A 15999-nucleotide genomic window follows, 5' to 3' on the forward strand; every position below is an offset into this window, starting at 1 on the left:
CTTACTTGGTGGTGGGTCTTTTGCTCATGGTTTATTTTTATAAACCCTGTTTGTGGTGTTTTCCCCAAATTAATCCTGTGCTATTTCCCTCCTTTTATTAATTTTTTTTTGCTACGCTCAGACTCTGTGCTTGCGAGAGGGGAAGTATTGCCTCTTAGAGGTGCCCAGGGGGTGGTGTGTAATTGTCCCAGGTCACTGAATGGTGGCTCGAGTTGGTTTTGTGTCATATTGTTGAAAAGGAACCCCTAGATACTGAACGTGGCCCTTGTTACTGCCAACTCTGACTGGCAGAAGGGTTACAATTGCAATGTGTATATCCTCCCCCAGAATTACAGGATTTACTTTTGTGGCATTAAATGAATTTTCAGAGAACTGACAAATAAGCCATTTATTAGTATGAGTTGAAAGACCCCTTTTTAATTAAGAAATTTAGCACCCTGTGCCAGATCTCTCTTTTGTCCCTAATAATCTCCGCACTGGCATTATCTGCACAGAAATTGGCAGAGAGGTAAATTCCGTGTAGCTCTTGTGCAAAGGGCTGTTTTTGAAAACAAATATTCAGGATTAACCATAAATTTTTTCTATTTTTCTTCACAGCTGAAAGTTTCTCCTTCAGCCATCTCCTTTTGTTAGTGTCTGTGATCCCAAATTATTGATTTTTAAGGACACTAGATTTTTAAAAATATTTCCCCCCTCATGTTACAGGGCAGAGTTAAGACTGTTTGGGTGCCTTTACGGTGTAGGCCCATTCCTTAATAGGGTTGGATTTATTTTTAAATTCAAATTTTCTCCAAATTTCAAGTTTACAACATTTATTTTTGGGCTAATTATAACATCCCTTTACAGGCTTTTACTTTAAATTAGCAGAGTATGTACTTAACCTGAACTCCATTTAATGCATTTGTTTGTCTGGGAATTCCCTTAAAAAAAAGTCTTACAGAAATGGTTAAAAAAAGGAACAGAAAGAGAATGGTTCCGTTTATTATCTTTAAGGCTGTGAGTGTGTCATGGAAGTCACGGATTCCGTGACCTGCCTGACTTTTGCAGTGGCCAGTGCGACTGGCTCAGGGGCAGCCCCTACGCCAGTCACACCAGCCGCTGCTAGGGTAGTCTCGGGCCAACCCCTCACCCTACCAGCAGCAGAGTTTGGGTGTGGGAGAGGGCGGGGGAGGGGCACAAGATGGAGGTGGGCTTTGAGCAGTGCTTATCTAGGGGGCTCCCCAGAAGCGGCAACATACCCCCTTGCTCAGCTCCTAGGCAGAGGCGTGGCCAGGCAGCTCTGTGTGCTGCCTCTGCCTGCAGGCACTGCCCCCGCAGATCCCCATTGACCGCAGTTCTCGGACAATGGGAGCTGCGAAGCCACCGCTCTGGGTGGAGCAGCACTCAGAGCTGCCTGGCCTTGCTTCCCACTAGGAGCTGAGTGAAGGGGATGTCGCTGATTTCAGGGAGACCCCCCCAGGGAAGCATTGACCAGAGCCTGCCTCACCCCTGTCCTGTGCTCCAACCCCCTACCCCCTGCCCCCTCCCACACCCAAACTTTGCTGCAGCTGGAGAGGGGGACATGCAGAGCCAGGGAGGGAGACTGCCAGCCCTATCACCACCACCCCCCCCAGCAGGGTACCTAGGCCATGCGCTGCCGCCTGCATCCCCTCCAGCACCTGGGCTGCCCTTCCCCAGTGCCCACAGAGCCCCTGGGCAGTCCTCCCCCCCCCGCAAGATTTAGTCAGGGGTATATAGTAAAAGTCATGGACAGGTCATGGGCTGTGAATTTTTGTTTACTGCCTGTGACCTGTCCGTGACTTTTATTAAAAATACCCATGACTAAAACGTAGCCTTAATTATCATCAAATAGTTCCGAGTGATTTGAAGATATGCAGTATCAATCTTTTCTAACTTACCAGGGCTTCATTGGAACACTGTGGCTGCTTCATGCTGCTGTGGACCAGTTCAAAGCACCCAGGGCATTCTGGCATTAGCTGACAGCAGCTTTGTATCATCTCAGCAGCACAAAGCAGCCAGAGTGTACACCCCAGTATTCCCCTCCCATCTGTGCTTCACATGCTCCCCCTACCCACACCTAGTGTTCCATCCTGCCCTATCCCTTTTGCGCAGATTTTCCTTCTTCCTTACCTCCCAACGTTCCTCTGTGTACACACAGCCTCATTTCCCTCTCCCTCCTTTTGCCCTGTTGAATAGGTCTGGTAAAAGAGGCAATTTTTGAAAATAACTATTCAGGATTAAGGCTAAGTTTTTTTTTTAACCATAATTCTGCATAACTGAGATTTTTTTCTGCAGCAGTGACTGGTGTATCAAATCTTCTTACCTGGAAAGACTGTCAAGCAGTGCTTAATTTGTGCCAGGGCTAAGCCCGGCAGTTCATGGCCCTGTCACCTCTGGGCTTCCCATGTCAGTTTTGAAAATAAAAAAAATTGCTTGAGCCCCAGCTCGTAACTGCTTGAGCCCTGGCATCTCTTTCATTACAAGTTAAGCACAGCTCTTAAGAAGTTTCCCTCTTCTCAAATGGCCACCATTCCCCATTGCTCCCAATGGGACTGAGGCCACAGGCTGTCCTTAGCAGAGATAGCTACTGTCTTCTGTTTGTCCCAGTAGGAATGAAGGCAAATTGTCCGTAGGAAACATGGTGTCCCTATGCTATCAGGAGGTAGAGAGGAGCCGATGAATGAAGATGATGGTAACCTTTGGTAAGGGGAGATGTGGCCTCAGTCCCATGAGAAGATATGTTACTAATAAATTCATGATTGTTGCACAGTATCGCTAGAGGGCAGAGTTAAGGTTGTTTAGGTACCTTTACTGTACATTTCCATACCTTAACATGTTTGGATATTTTGAGGTTATCCTTAACTCTGAATTTCTTCAGGTTGTAATGCATGCTCTGGGGATCATTAGCACAGCTCTGCAATGTTTTAACCTAAATTACTCATGTACACTCAATCTTATTATTATTTATTTATTAATTAATTATAGGCATTGCAGTAGTACCTAAAGGCCTAGGCCTCATTGAGCTAGACACTTGAAGGGCAGTGACAGATTTTGCCATATGTCTGTAGTTTACAATATAAGTCTAAGATTATAGATAACACTTGAATAAAACAGATGGGGGGAGCATTAGGAAATGGAGATAATTTATGTCAGCATGAGAAGCAGCACTCCATAGCACATCACTCCCTAATCATTGTTGAGTATTTTATAGGCATCACAGCAGAGAAGAGTTTCAAGGAGGACAGTACGGTAGCATTGTCGGTATTTGCAGGGAGTTCCTCCTATCCATGAGAGAAAGTGCAAAGGTAGGTGCTAAACCTGAATTCTGTCTTTATGTGGGTTTTTTTGTCTGAGGACATTGCCCTGTACAGTGAGTAAAATATGCTTAACAAATAAGCGTTTGAAGAGCTTACAGTGTAAAGCACAAGAGGGCACCTTAATTTGTGTGTTGTGTTTGGGGATATTTTCTGTTTCCAGAATGAACAGGACATTTTGACACTTTAAAAAAGAGAGAACTTAGTAGATGAGGCTTGATGGAACTCTTTAGATGTTCGTTTCAGCTGAGTTAATTTGTCAGCCTGGTAAAGTTAAGGGGTACAGAATAACTAATACAGAAATGACTGCCTTGAATTAATTTGGTAATGACTACTGTGCAAGTTGCATGCAGTTTTATTATGTTTAAGCATTAGATGTTAGACCATTATTGCACATGGAGACTTCACAGAATTTGTATGGCAAGACAAGAAGGAAACAAAGTGCAGTCACCATATTTAATGAGCATGCACAATAACAATTTGCAAAAAGCCTTTTTATAGAAATTACCTTCTTGCAGTTACACATATGAAGAAAAAAAGGATCTTGAATTACAGTGTATAAAATAAAGCACTTTGCTTCAAGGAAGGATTTTTAAAAAAATCCCTAAGTGTCTAAGAACCGACCACTCGCCACTTAAATGTTGACAGATACTAGTTACATGTCTTCCATTTTTCTATGATGAAAGGTCTGAGATAACCAGTTTGTCCAACTTGTCTCCAGTTTCAGGGGGAGTTAAAAGTTCGTCTGTTTCATAGTCCTCTTCAAATGATCTGCAATGAGAGAACAATGATACTGTCAAAAAATGTTTCTACATGTTTACTTTGGTTGTAAAAATCTAATGTTGTCAGATACAAAAGTATCTGAACTTTTATGCTGCATTTTAATTGCTATCTGCAGTTCTATTACTTAAACTTTTACAGTTGATACTGTTGATTTTTGCAGTCCCACCCACCAAGAGATCAAAATTTTAAAATAAAGATGCAATAGCACAGAGGGATGTTTGGGGAAGATTTAAATATGAACCCATTTTTCTTGTTAAAATCAAGTGATGTCCTTTAAATTGCAGCACAGGAAAATTGTGACTATGGTTCTCCTGTGTGTGTCTCTACACAGAGCACTGCTGTCAGTTATGTGCCTGTGGTCAGAGAATCTTACTTTTTAGTGGTAACAGTTGGGGACATGTGCCTGACATTCCACTCCTTTTCACCCTGGAGCCAAGTTTAGGAATAATCTCACCCTCTCTAGCAGTCCCCAGCTCCTCTCTCTGCTGAAGCAGTGAGGAACCCCTCCTCCATTTCTATTTTGTGAAATAGAGTTTAGTTTTAGGATTTTTATTCAATTAAAAACACTTCTGTTCTAATGTAGTTACTTTTTCAGTGCTCCCATTCTGGTTTCAACAGGTGTGCTCCTCTTAGCGCTGATGGTGATAGGGTTCACCTGCCTTCAGGATATAGGGAAATTTATCTGGCCGTGTAAGACTATCTGGCCAGGCTGCGGACCCTTCTTATGGAGGAGGTCTTGGCTTTGACTCACTCAGAAACTCCCCCGAGCCTCAGGAGAGTCTTGGCTTAAGTGATGCTTTGAGGCCCACTAAAATGCTGAGATGAGAGACAATTCTCTCAACCAATCACACCATCATGTCCCATTCTCAAACAGTTGGAAGCCTCAGCATCCAGCTCCTAGTATTAGAGCTCAGTGGCTCTGAAAAGTCCCTTAGCTCTAAAAGGAGGCACTATGGTAGACCTGCTTTATGGTCCAGCTGGTCGATATCACGGTTAGCAGGGGGAGCGCCATCAGACCTTCCTAGTCCTACCCATAAGGAGACTCCTTTGGGTCCTTGGAGGTTCTGCCTGAAGTTTCTGCATCCTCTTTAAAACAGCCCAGGGTGCCATGCAGTGTAAATTCTCCCCATGATCGTGGATCTCTTCAGTGACAGAAGCAATCCCTGACACCGAGGAAATTTTAGAACAGAGATCTTTTGGCAGCAACCACATGGCTGCCTGCGTGTTGTTCCACACTGTGTATAGCACCACCAGATAGTGCCTTCGTGTCAAGCTTGATGGCATGGAACTAAGAGGATGGCATTCAGCACTTCCTACGCTGATCACCCCATTAGTAACTCAGCCAGCACAGGAACCCCATGGGAGTCACATGCACCTGTCAGCCTCTCACAGCTACCAAACTGCCCCATGTGCCTTCACTGGGGTTACTGGTCCTATCTCACACTTGGCTGAATTGTCTGCAAAGGATAGGAAAAAGAGTAAGATCTCCAAGGGGAACATCCAAAAACACAACAAGGGAAAGCGACTGCTAAGTACTATGGCCTTCCTTTCTGGATTCCCCAGTTTCCCCTGCACTTGCTGGGAGAGGGATGAAAAAACTTCAATCCCTGCCCTTCTCCGAGCTGACAAAAGCCTAGCCTCTTTTCCTTCCCTTGCATGTTTTGGGAGATAATCATCAGGAGGGCGACATGCTAGGCTGCCCTCCCAAAAATGTCTCATAAGCTCTGCTGTCTGAGAAATTCAAAAGATCAGAGCTGTCCTTCCAGTATGTGAGGGCTCACTGGAGCCTGCCTTGGTTGTGTCTTTCCCCCAGGAGCCAGATGCTTTGTATCAGGGACCTAGGGAGGGACTCAATCTCTTCTGCCAGCTCCCCTTCTGAGTTCCAAGGTAGGTAGCGTCCACTTCCTCTTCATCTGCCTGGCAGAATCAAGAAACCTTGATGCCATAGGGCTGTCTGCTCTGCATGAAAGTCCTATCATTCACAGTTCATTTCAGAAGCTAAAATGTTTAAGGAAGGGCTAGCAACACTCACTCAAGGCATTCTTTGAAATCTGGCATGCTGAGGTGAGAGCTCTCGCCTTTGCTGCTTCCCTGGGTGGACTGGGCTGGCTATGCAATTCTGGAATTTCTGCTGAAGCCCAGGCCAAGGCTCTGGCTGGCCCCTGTAAGGGGTCTGACCTTTTTAATTCACAAGCAGATGAGGTATTCGAGGAGCTGATTGTGGTGCACACAACAGCTTAGGCTGCTTGCTCTAGGCCCATCATCTACTTAGAAACAGCCCCGCTTCATGTTGGCCCTCAGCCATCCTCTGAGTGAGATGTGGATTGAGATAGGAAGTCGAGTCATCCGGGAAATAATGTAGATCTCAGCAGAGTTCTTCCTCCAGTTTAGCTGCTTTGACCTCTGGAGGAAAGCCTCAAACAGCAACACTGGAAGCTACGCCGTCTCAAACCGTGTGTGCCGCCATTTCCAAGCATGGCAGGCTCTCTTTTTGGTCCAGTGGGTTATAGTGATTTCCAAACTGTTCTATGCTCTGCAGTTCGGGGCCAAGACAAAACCCAATCTCCCTTCTACCTCCCCTTTTTCAGGGATCTTTCTTAGGGAGATTGGTGAAAGGGGAGGTTTTGACTTTACCAGAACTACCTGTGCAGCTGTCTAAACCCCAAGAAAAATGCTGGCCCACACCCCACTCCGGATCTCTACAAATGAAACATAATCACAAAAGTGTAAAATTGTGCATGGAGTCCCTAAGGGATGTATTTTTCACTCTAAACCATTGGGCCTGGTTCACAGCACTTACCCTGTGAGATACACACTGCCACATCTTGACCAGGCAGAAGCACAGGAAGTACCTCAGGTTCATACTGGACAGCAACCATCCCCGTACAAGATGCTGCCCCCGGGGGTTCAAGTTATTATTATTATTTAGCATTTAGGAGCCCCAGTCATGGACCAGGAGCCCCAGTGTGCGAGACGCTGTAAAAACACAGAGCACAAAGACAGTCCCTGCCCCAAAGAGCTTACAAGCTAACAACGTGGCAGTGGTTATAACTCACTTGCTTTATCCCTGCCTACACATCTCACTGCGCCTCATCTTCAGAGGAGGCAATGCACACCCTCCAGCAGACATCTGACCTCTTCCAAACTCTGGTTGAGGATCAGCAAAGAGAAATCTACTCTCTAGTCTATGTATGTCTTAACGCTGATAGAATGGCTGGCACCTTTTGGGAGCTGGTTTCTGTCTCTCAAAAGACAGGAGGATAGTCCTTAGTCCAGGGATGGGCAAACTACGGCCCGCAGGCCACATCTGGCCGACCAGCCGTTTTAATCCGGCCCTCAAGCTCCAGCTGGGGAACGGGGTCTGGGGCTTCCCTGCTCTGGCGCTCCAGCCAGGGAGCTGGGTTGGGGGCTGCTCTGTGCAGCTCCCAGAAGCAGCAGCATGGTCCCCCTCCTCTGGCTCCACTCTGCATGCTGCCCCCGCCCCAAGTACTGCCCTTGCAGCTCCCATTGGCCAGGACCATGGCCAATGGGAGCTGAAGGGGCAGCACCTGTGGCCAGGGCAGTGTGCAGAGATGCCTGGCCGCACCTCTGTGTAGGAGCCAGAGGGAGGATGTGCTGCTGCTTCCAGGAGCTGCTTGAGGTAAGCACTGCCCAGAGCCTGCACCCCAAACCTCTCATCCCCAGCCCCACCCCAGAGCCCGAGCCCCCTCCTGCACCCTGAACTCCTCATTTCTGGCCCAACCTGGAGCCTGCACCCCGTGCCAGAGCCCTCTCCCGCACCCCAACCCCAATTTTGTGAGCATTCATGGTCTGCCATACAATTTCTATACCCAGATGTGGCCCTCAGGCCAAAAAGTTTGCCCACCCCTGCCTTAGTCAGTGTTTCTTGCTATGTAGAAGGAACTGGCCAAGGAATGCCCTTTCTCAGGGGTCTGGGGTTAATAGCCACATGTTCCTTTGTCACGCCTTAAACAAAGCTCAGGAGGAGACCCTGTCAGAGTTAATGGGATCAAGTGTATAACCAGTCTGAGACTCTCTGGGCATGCTAGTGTGACCTCCACTAGACATCTGTGGAGTGTGACTTTACTTGAGGTCTGCAGGGCAACTACATGGAGCTAGGTCCCTACTTTTAGTCACTACTTTCTAGAGCAGTAGTTCCCAAACTAGGGATGCTGCTTGTTCAGGGAAAGCCCCTGGCGGGCCAGGCTGGTTTGTTTACCTGCCGCGTCCGCAGGTTCAGCTGATCGCAGCTCCCACTGGCTGTGGTTCGCCGCCCTCAGCCAATGGGACCCGCAGAAAGCGGCGCGGAACATGCTGGCCGCCGCTTCCCACAGCCCTGGAGCGGTGAACTGAAGCCACTGGGAGCTGCGGTCGGCCAAACCTACAGATGCGGCAGGTAAACAAACCGGCCCGGCCCGCCAGGGGCTTTCCCTGAACAAGCGGCGCCCCTAGTTTGGGAACCCCTGTTCTAGAGTGAGCTGAGTTTGGGCAATTTGATGTTCTAAACATTTATATAACACAGTTCCTCACCCATCCTGCTTTTAGAAAGCATTACCAGCTAGTCTGCTACAGTGGGCCTCCATGGAGGCATTCTCATGAAGGAGAAAAAGGGGGCAGGTTACTTTTTACCACTTCTATTCTCCAAATGTTGGGCAGCTATATCTTCTATCTACAGCAGAGGTGGGTAAACTACGGCCCGCGGGCCACATCCGGCCTGGCCCAGGAGGCTAGCCCCAGGCCCCTCCCCCTCAGCGCACTGCGCTGCCAGTACAATGCTCTGGGCGGCCGGGCAACGCAGCTGTAGCACCGCCAGCCACCGGTGCTCCAGGCAGTGAGGTAAGGGGGCATGGGGGGTTGGATAGAGGGCAAGGGAGTTTGAGGGTGGGGACGGGAGTGTGAATAGGGTTCAGGGCAGTCAGAGGGCAGGGGGGTTGGATGGGGCAGGGGTCCCGGGGGGCAGTCAGGGGACAGGGAGAAGGGGTGGTTGGATGGGGCAGTCAGGAATGAGGGGGGGGTTGGATGGGACAGCAGGGGCCAGTCAGGCGTGGGGGGTCTGGGGGTGGTCAGGGACAGGGAGCAGGGGATGGTGGATGGGGCAGGAGTCCTGGGGGGGGGGCGGCCAACAGGGGGGTTGGATGGGGCAGGAGTCCTGGGGGAGCCATCAGAGGGCGAGAAGCGGGGGTTGTATGGGGGCTGGACTATGCCTGGCTGTTTGCAGGGAGACAGCCTCCCCTAACCAGCACTCCATACAATTTTGGAAACCCGATATGGCCCTCTGGCCAAGAAGTTTGTCTGCCGCTGATCTACAGCATTGGTTTGAGCTGAGATCACATTAGTAAGGATGACCTTTCAGAGCCTAGAAATAATGGAGTAGGTGATATATGGTAGTGTGCCTCACCCTGCCAATGACTGCATGAGTTGGTCTGTGTCCTGATGATTCAGTGACAGATAGCAATATTTCACCTCAAGGGTACTAGTTCCAGTTGCAGGAGCTGTTAGGACAGATGGCTGGATCTAGGAGTAACCACTCTCATAGATGTCTAAGACTGAATTCTCTAGCAGTCTAAGCCAAATTTCCCTCCAGTTGACGAAGAACTTGACCTGGCTTGACTCTGGAATCAATCCCTTTGTTCTGGTGTTGAGGGGATGTGAAAGCAGCCATAAAACAAACAAAAAATCACCTCACAACCACCTTACACACACAACAAATGGAAAAATGAGGAAGCTGATAGTGGTGAATGTAAATCAGAAAGTAGGAATTGTAGAAAATTGATAAGGGAAGCAAAAGGACACTATGGAGAGCAGAGTTCAGGACAAAAAGTATTTCAAGTATATAAGGAACAAAATTGGTCCATTACTAGATGAAAATGGTAGAATTGTCACTAATAATGTAGAAAAGACTGAAGTGTTCAATAAATATTTCTGTTCTATATTTGAGAAAAAACTGATGATGAAATACTTACCAAGTCCAAAAGTAACTCAATAGGATGTTAAACAGCGGTTATTAAAGATAGCTATTTTTAAATTAGCAGGTCCATACAACTTGCATAAAGAGTTTTAAAGAGCTGTCCAATGCACACTCAGCACTATTATATTGCTTTTCAATACATCTTGGAACACTGGAGAAGTTCCAGAGGACTGGAAGAAAGCTAATGTACCATAATTTAAAAAGGGTAGATGGGATGACCCAGATAACGATAGGCCTGTCAGCATGATCTGTACCTGGGCAAGATGCTGACTTGGTATCACGTGACAATTTGATTAAAAAATTAGATGGCTATAAAATGAATAGGGCACACATTAAATGGATTAAAAACTGGCTAACTGACAGGTCTCGAAATGTAATCGTAAAAGAAGAATCGTCACCGAGCATGTGTGTTTCTAGTGGAGTCCCACAGGGATTGGTTCTTGGCCCTATACTATTTAATATTTTTTATCAATGACCTGGAAGAAAACACAATCATCACTGATAAAGTCGGCAGATGAGAGACAGATGGTGGGAGTGGTAAATAATGAAAAGGACAGGTCACTGATACAGAACGAGCTGGATTATTTGGAAAACTTCTGGTCTATAAGGTTCCATTGTTGAAGGTGATCACAGTATCCAGGAAGTTGATGCTAGTGTGGGAGTGCTCCAGAGAGTTTAATGGATGGCTGGTGGTTGCTGAAGTTGTGGTAGAAATCTATGAGGGAGTTTAAGCCATGTGTCAAGAGGATGAAAATATCATCGAAGTATCACAGGTATATCATTGATTTTGTGGTGCATTTGTCCAGAAATTCTTCCTCAAGGTGGCCAAGGAAGAGTTAGGCATAATTGGGGAGCCATCCTAGTACCCATGGCTATTCCCATGGTTTGGACAAAGTATTTGTTGTTGAGTGTTAAATTGTTATGGGTGAGGATGAAATGGATGAGTATACAATGTATTTGAGGTGGATATCTGAGTGCTGTCCATTGTCTTGTCGATATTTGAGGCAAGCAGCTATGCCATCGTGGTGAAGGATGTTGGTGTACAGGGAAGTGACATCCATGGTGAGAAGGATAATGATCTGAAAGTGTTGTTAATGTTGCAGAGTTTCTGGATAAAGTCAGTTGTCCTAGAGGAAGCTGGCCCTGTGTGTGGTGAGTGAGTTGAGGATGATTTCTCTAAGGCCTGATATTCTTTCAGTAAGTGTGCCATGGCCAGATATAAGTCTGCCTAGGTTTCCTTGTTTGTATATCTTGGGAAGCATGTAGCAGGTCCCTGGGGTGGGTTCTTTGGGGATGGGGTTGTAGTGTTTCCCTTGAAGTTGTTTGCAGAAGGATTTGATGATATCCTTACATTTCTGGGTGTGAGGTCTTCTTTGAATTCTTTACAGTAAGCGGTGTCGGCGAGTTTTCAGTTGGCCTCGTTAATGTAGTTGTCACAGCTAAGCACTATGATGGCACCCACTTTGTTTGTTTGATCACTATCTGGTGGTTAGGTATCAGGAACTGTATAGCTGTCCTCTCGGCAGTGGAGCGCTTGTGGTGGATGTGGTGATTAAGGATTTCACAGTCAATATTTTCCCCCAAAGCAATCAATGCAATGATCAAGTGTGTGATTTCATCCACTGTGGGGTCTCCAGTCATATGGTTCTTCTTTCTTATGACAGACAGTGATAGTTGTGGGGGGTGATGTTGTTATTGTGAAAATTCTTTGTCCTCGTCCTTAAAGGAAAACTGCACAACACCTTCAAAAGATGAGCCTGGGAGCTTAAATTCATAACTTTGCTAGACACTAAAAATCATGATCTTAATAAAGACACTGGATTTATGGTTTATTATAACAGTCTGTAACCCACTAACCCCCCTTTTTGTCCTATGACTACAGAGGTGTTAATTGGCTACTTCACCTTGAATGGGTCTCTTACAACAGTGGTTCTCAACCAGCGGCACATGGAGGTCTTCTGTGGGGATGGGTACATCAACTAATCCAGATATTTGCCTAGTTTTACAACAGGCTACATAAAAAGTGAAGTCAGTACAAACTAAAATTTCATACAGTGACTTGTTTATATACTATATGCTGAAATGTAGTACACTATTTATATTCCAATTGATCTTTTTTATAATTATATATTAAAAGGAGAGAGTAAGCCATTTTTCAGTAAGTGTGCTGTGACACTTTTGTATTCTTATGTCTGATTTTGCAAGCAAGTAGTTTGTAGGTGAGCTAAAACTTGGGGGTACGCAAGACAAATCAGACTCCTGAAAGATACACAGTAGCCTGGAAAGGTTGAGAGCCAATGTCTTATAATATATGTTAACTATGTATGCTAAACAATCTGTTCCACCTTGTATTTAGCTGTGACACTTGAGAGTACATTTCCCAGGCCTGAAGAAGAGCTCTTTGGAAGCTCAAAAGCTTGTCTCTTTCACCTACAGAAGTTGGTCCAATAAAATATATTCCCTCACCCACCCTGTCACTCATCTAGACTGACATTCCACTTTTGACAATCATCCTGCTGGTTTTGATTATGCCCTTTAGATCACAACTGCCATCTTCTAGTAATACTCCAAGGTCCCATGTTCTATCTGCCTTGCATTTCTATACTAGCACTGTAATACATATATACTCTTATTCTAAAACAAACAATGAAGATTATCTACATTTTTTTACCTTCTAGCATTTGCTGTAAGTATCTGCCTGTTGATCTGAAGTAGGCAAATGCTCCCCTTCTCTCCCTCTGTGGCCTAGTTTAAGGCAGTTTTTTATATAAAAAATGTGTGGGATTACTGCATGTAAGATAGCTGCACCAATGTCAACACCTACCCTTCTTGTAACTGCTCATTTCCAGATTCTTCAGCAACAAGAAGCTCGTACTCCTCTGCAGCGTATCTGTCCCAGTCAGAGGGCTCCGGTCCATCATTTTCAACATCCTAAACACATCAGAAAAGCAAATTAAATAGAATGTCCTTACTGATCTACAAACTTGTTTTGCAAAAGCTTCTCACCTATCTACAACCATGTGCATTTCTGCAACACTTACTGTTGGGGTTTGAAAATGCCTTAAGGAAAACAACTCAATCCAAGATTAGTCTCTTAAAGAAAAAACGTTTAAATTACGGCCTGGTCAAGTTCTTTAAACAAAGGCCCAAGTAAACAAATATGTTTTCCATTAGGCTTTACAACTCGGACACAGGTGGAATACTTTGCCAACCAGCTTGAATAATGACATTCCAAAAATGTCAAGCAAGAATAACTGCAAATCGGAACTGCTCTGGCAGGACATACTGTAAGAGCAAGGGAACTCTGCCTAGTGACTGGTTCTCAGACAATTGCAGGACACCCCTTTGAATTGTACCCACAACCAAGCATGCAGGTTTTGCAGAGCTTGGTGCACAGGGGCAATATGCTCAGAGAACTCCTTTCCATGTATGAGTTGGGCCATGCCTTTCACCCCAGCTGAGCTTTTCAAGAAACATACAATGCTAGCCCCAAGTAGCAATGCAGCAGTGGGCCCTGGAAGTAACAAAGTCCTGGGTCACTATGGCACAATTCCTCTCCCTCCTGGGTATGCACGGCCTTCAGATGTTGTGCAAGCTGCTGTGCAAACACACAACAAGAGACAACACAGATGGGAAAGAATTCAGACAATCTTACGGGTAAGGACGTGTCCAAAACAGACACTTGCATTAGATTAGAGGAAGGATCAGCTCTATCATAGTTAAGGTTAGAAAGCCCTTTCTGTTTATAGGACAACTCTAAGTGACCTAAACTCTGTACAGCTACTTGGCTTGCCTTGACAGTTGGAGTGCACCTAGGGTGTATGTGATGGGGTTATTACTAGGACTGTCAAACAATTAAAAAAAAAAATTGCAATTAATTAGAAGATTAAAAAAATTAGTTGCAAATAATCAGTTTTAATCGCACTGTTACAATATTAGAATACCAATTTAAATGTATTTATAAATATTTTTGGATGTTTTGTTTTTGATTATAACAATACAACGTGTACAGTGCTCACTTTATATTTTTTATTACAAATATTTGCATTGTAAAAAAGTAAACAAAAGAAGTAGTATTTTTCAATTCACCACATACAAGTACTGTAGTGCAACCTCTTTATGGTGAAAGTGCAACTTACAAATGTAGAATTAATATTTTTGTTACATAACTACACAAAAAGAAAACAATGTAAAACTTTAGAGCCTACACGTCTGCTCAGTCCTATTTCTTGTTCAGTCAATCGCTAAGACAAACAAGTTTGTTTATATTTATGGGAGGGAATCCTGCCCGCTTCTTATTTACAATGTCACCTGAAAATGAGAGTAGGTGTTCACATGGCACTGTTGTACTAAGTGTACAGGACTCACTTTATAGTATTCTGTTGTTGTAATTGAAATCAATATATTTGAAAAAGTAGAAAAACATCCAAAAACATTTATAATTTAAAGTGCTATTCTATTATTATTTAAGACTGATTAATCATGACTATTTTTAAAATCTAGTTCATTAGTTTTCCGTTAATCGCTTGAGTTAACGGCGATTAATTGACAAACCTAGTTTTTATGGATCCAAATTTAGGGTTATTTGACCAATGGGTTACTGAGCTACAAGACTCCCTCCTATCTCCCCTCCAAAAACATTTTTTCTTAAGGTTGACATGATGATCTACACCAAGACATTGTATGATCTACACCAAGACACTGTAAATTGAAACCCAACCTGGGGCAGAAATCTGAAAATGAACTGTGTAGGCATCTTGCTACAATCTGCCTGTCAAAGGTTTGGGTTTTTTTTATTTTGGGGAAATGTAACCTGAGTATAGCAGAAAATTCAGAAGGTGCTGATACTGAGCATTCTTAAAAGACAAGTGGACAGCGGAGACAATGAATGCAGGGAAGGGCAGGGCTACCTGCTCGCCTGTCAGCCCAGCAAACCAATTCTCTCCCAGCAATGGGCAGGGCAAACGCTTGGAACCTGGCCCTTATACCCAAACCCTGTACATCAGTGGTCTCCAAACTTTTTATGCCCAAGATCACTTTTTGAATTTAAGGGCAACCCAGGATCTACCCTGCCCTTCGAGGCCCTGCCCCTTCCCCGAGACCCTGCCCCTTCCCCAAAGCCCTGCCCCACTCACTCCATTTTCCCCTCTCTCTCTTGGTCACTCTCCCCAACGCCCTGCCCCACTCACTCCATTTTCCCCTCTCTCTCTTGGTCACTCTCCCCAACCCTCAGTCACTTTCACCACGCTTGGGCAGGGAGTTGGGAGGTGGTAAGGGGTGCAAGCTCTGGGAGGGTGTTTGGGTGCAGGAGGGGGCTTGGCTGCAGCACAAGAGGGTGTCCTGGCTCTGGGAACAGGGGTAGGGTGTTGGGGTGCAGGGAGGGGGCTTGGCTAGGGTGCATCAGGGGGTATGGAGTGCTGGTTCTGGGGGGCCATGGGGTTGTGGTGCGGGGTGCTGGCTCTGGGAGGGAAGGTCAGGGCAGGGGCAGGGGCTTGGGGTGCTGGCTCTGGAAGGGTGCTCAGGGCTAAGGGTGCGGCCTCTGGCTGGGCAGTACTTACCCCAGGCGGCGCAGTGAGGTTAAGGCAGGAACTTAACTTTACATGCTGCTCCCTGCCTGCCTTGGCCCCACGCTGCTCCTGGAAGGGGCCAATGCACCTCTGCAGCCCCTGAAAGAGGGGCATGTGGCTCTGCATACTACCCCTTTCTCAGGCATCACCCACAACGTTCCCATTAGCCACAGTTCCCCAGCAATGGGAGCTGTGGGGGCGGTGCTTGCAGGCAGAAGCAGCATGCGGAGACCGCTGCCCCTCCCCCCGGGGCCATGCTGGCTGCTTTCGGGAGCAGCGTGGGGCCGCAGCAGGAAGCCTGCCTTAGCAGCAGCCCCGCTACTCCACCGGAGATTGCAATTGACTGGGAGAGGCCAAGGATCAACCA

General features: G+C 46.1%; 1 protein-coding gene across 4 annotated transcripts in view; it reads right to left on the reverse strand.

Moving 5' to 3' along the window:
- Positions 1-3772: 3772 nt before the first annotated feature.
- PPP2R3A (protein phosphatase 2 regulatory subunit B''alpha) overlaps positions 3773-15999 on the reverse strand; it is a 136684-nt gene continuing 124457 nt past the window's right edge. For 2 of the 4 annotated variants that reach the window (XM_074964081.1, XM_074964079.1), the window contains exons 13-14: positions 12890-12996; positions 3773-4085 (exon numbers count right to left, since the gene is read on the reverse strand). In XM_074964081.1, coding sequence (XP_074820182.1) covers positions 3989-4085; positions 12890-12996 — 204 coding nt within the window. In that variant the 3' untranslated portion in view covers positions 3773-3988. The remainder of the gene's footprint in view (positions 4086-12889; positions 12997-15999) is intronic. The other 2 variants (XM_074964082.1, XM_074964083.1) reach the window with 2 other exon arrangements.

The sequence above is a fragment of the Natator depressus genome, chromosome 9 (genome assembly GCF_965152275.1).
Source record: "Natator depressus isolate rNatDep1 chromosome 9, rNatDep2.hap1, whole genome shotgun sequence".
In the NCBI taxonomy this organism is placed as follows: Eukaryota; Metazoa; Chordata; order Testudines; family Cheloniidae; genus Natator; species Natator depressus.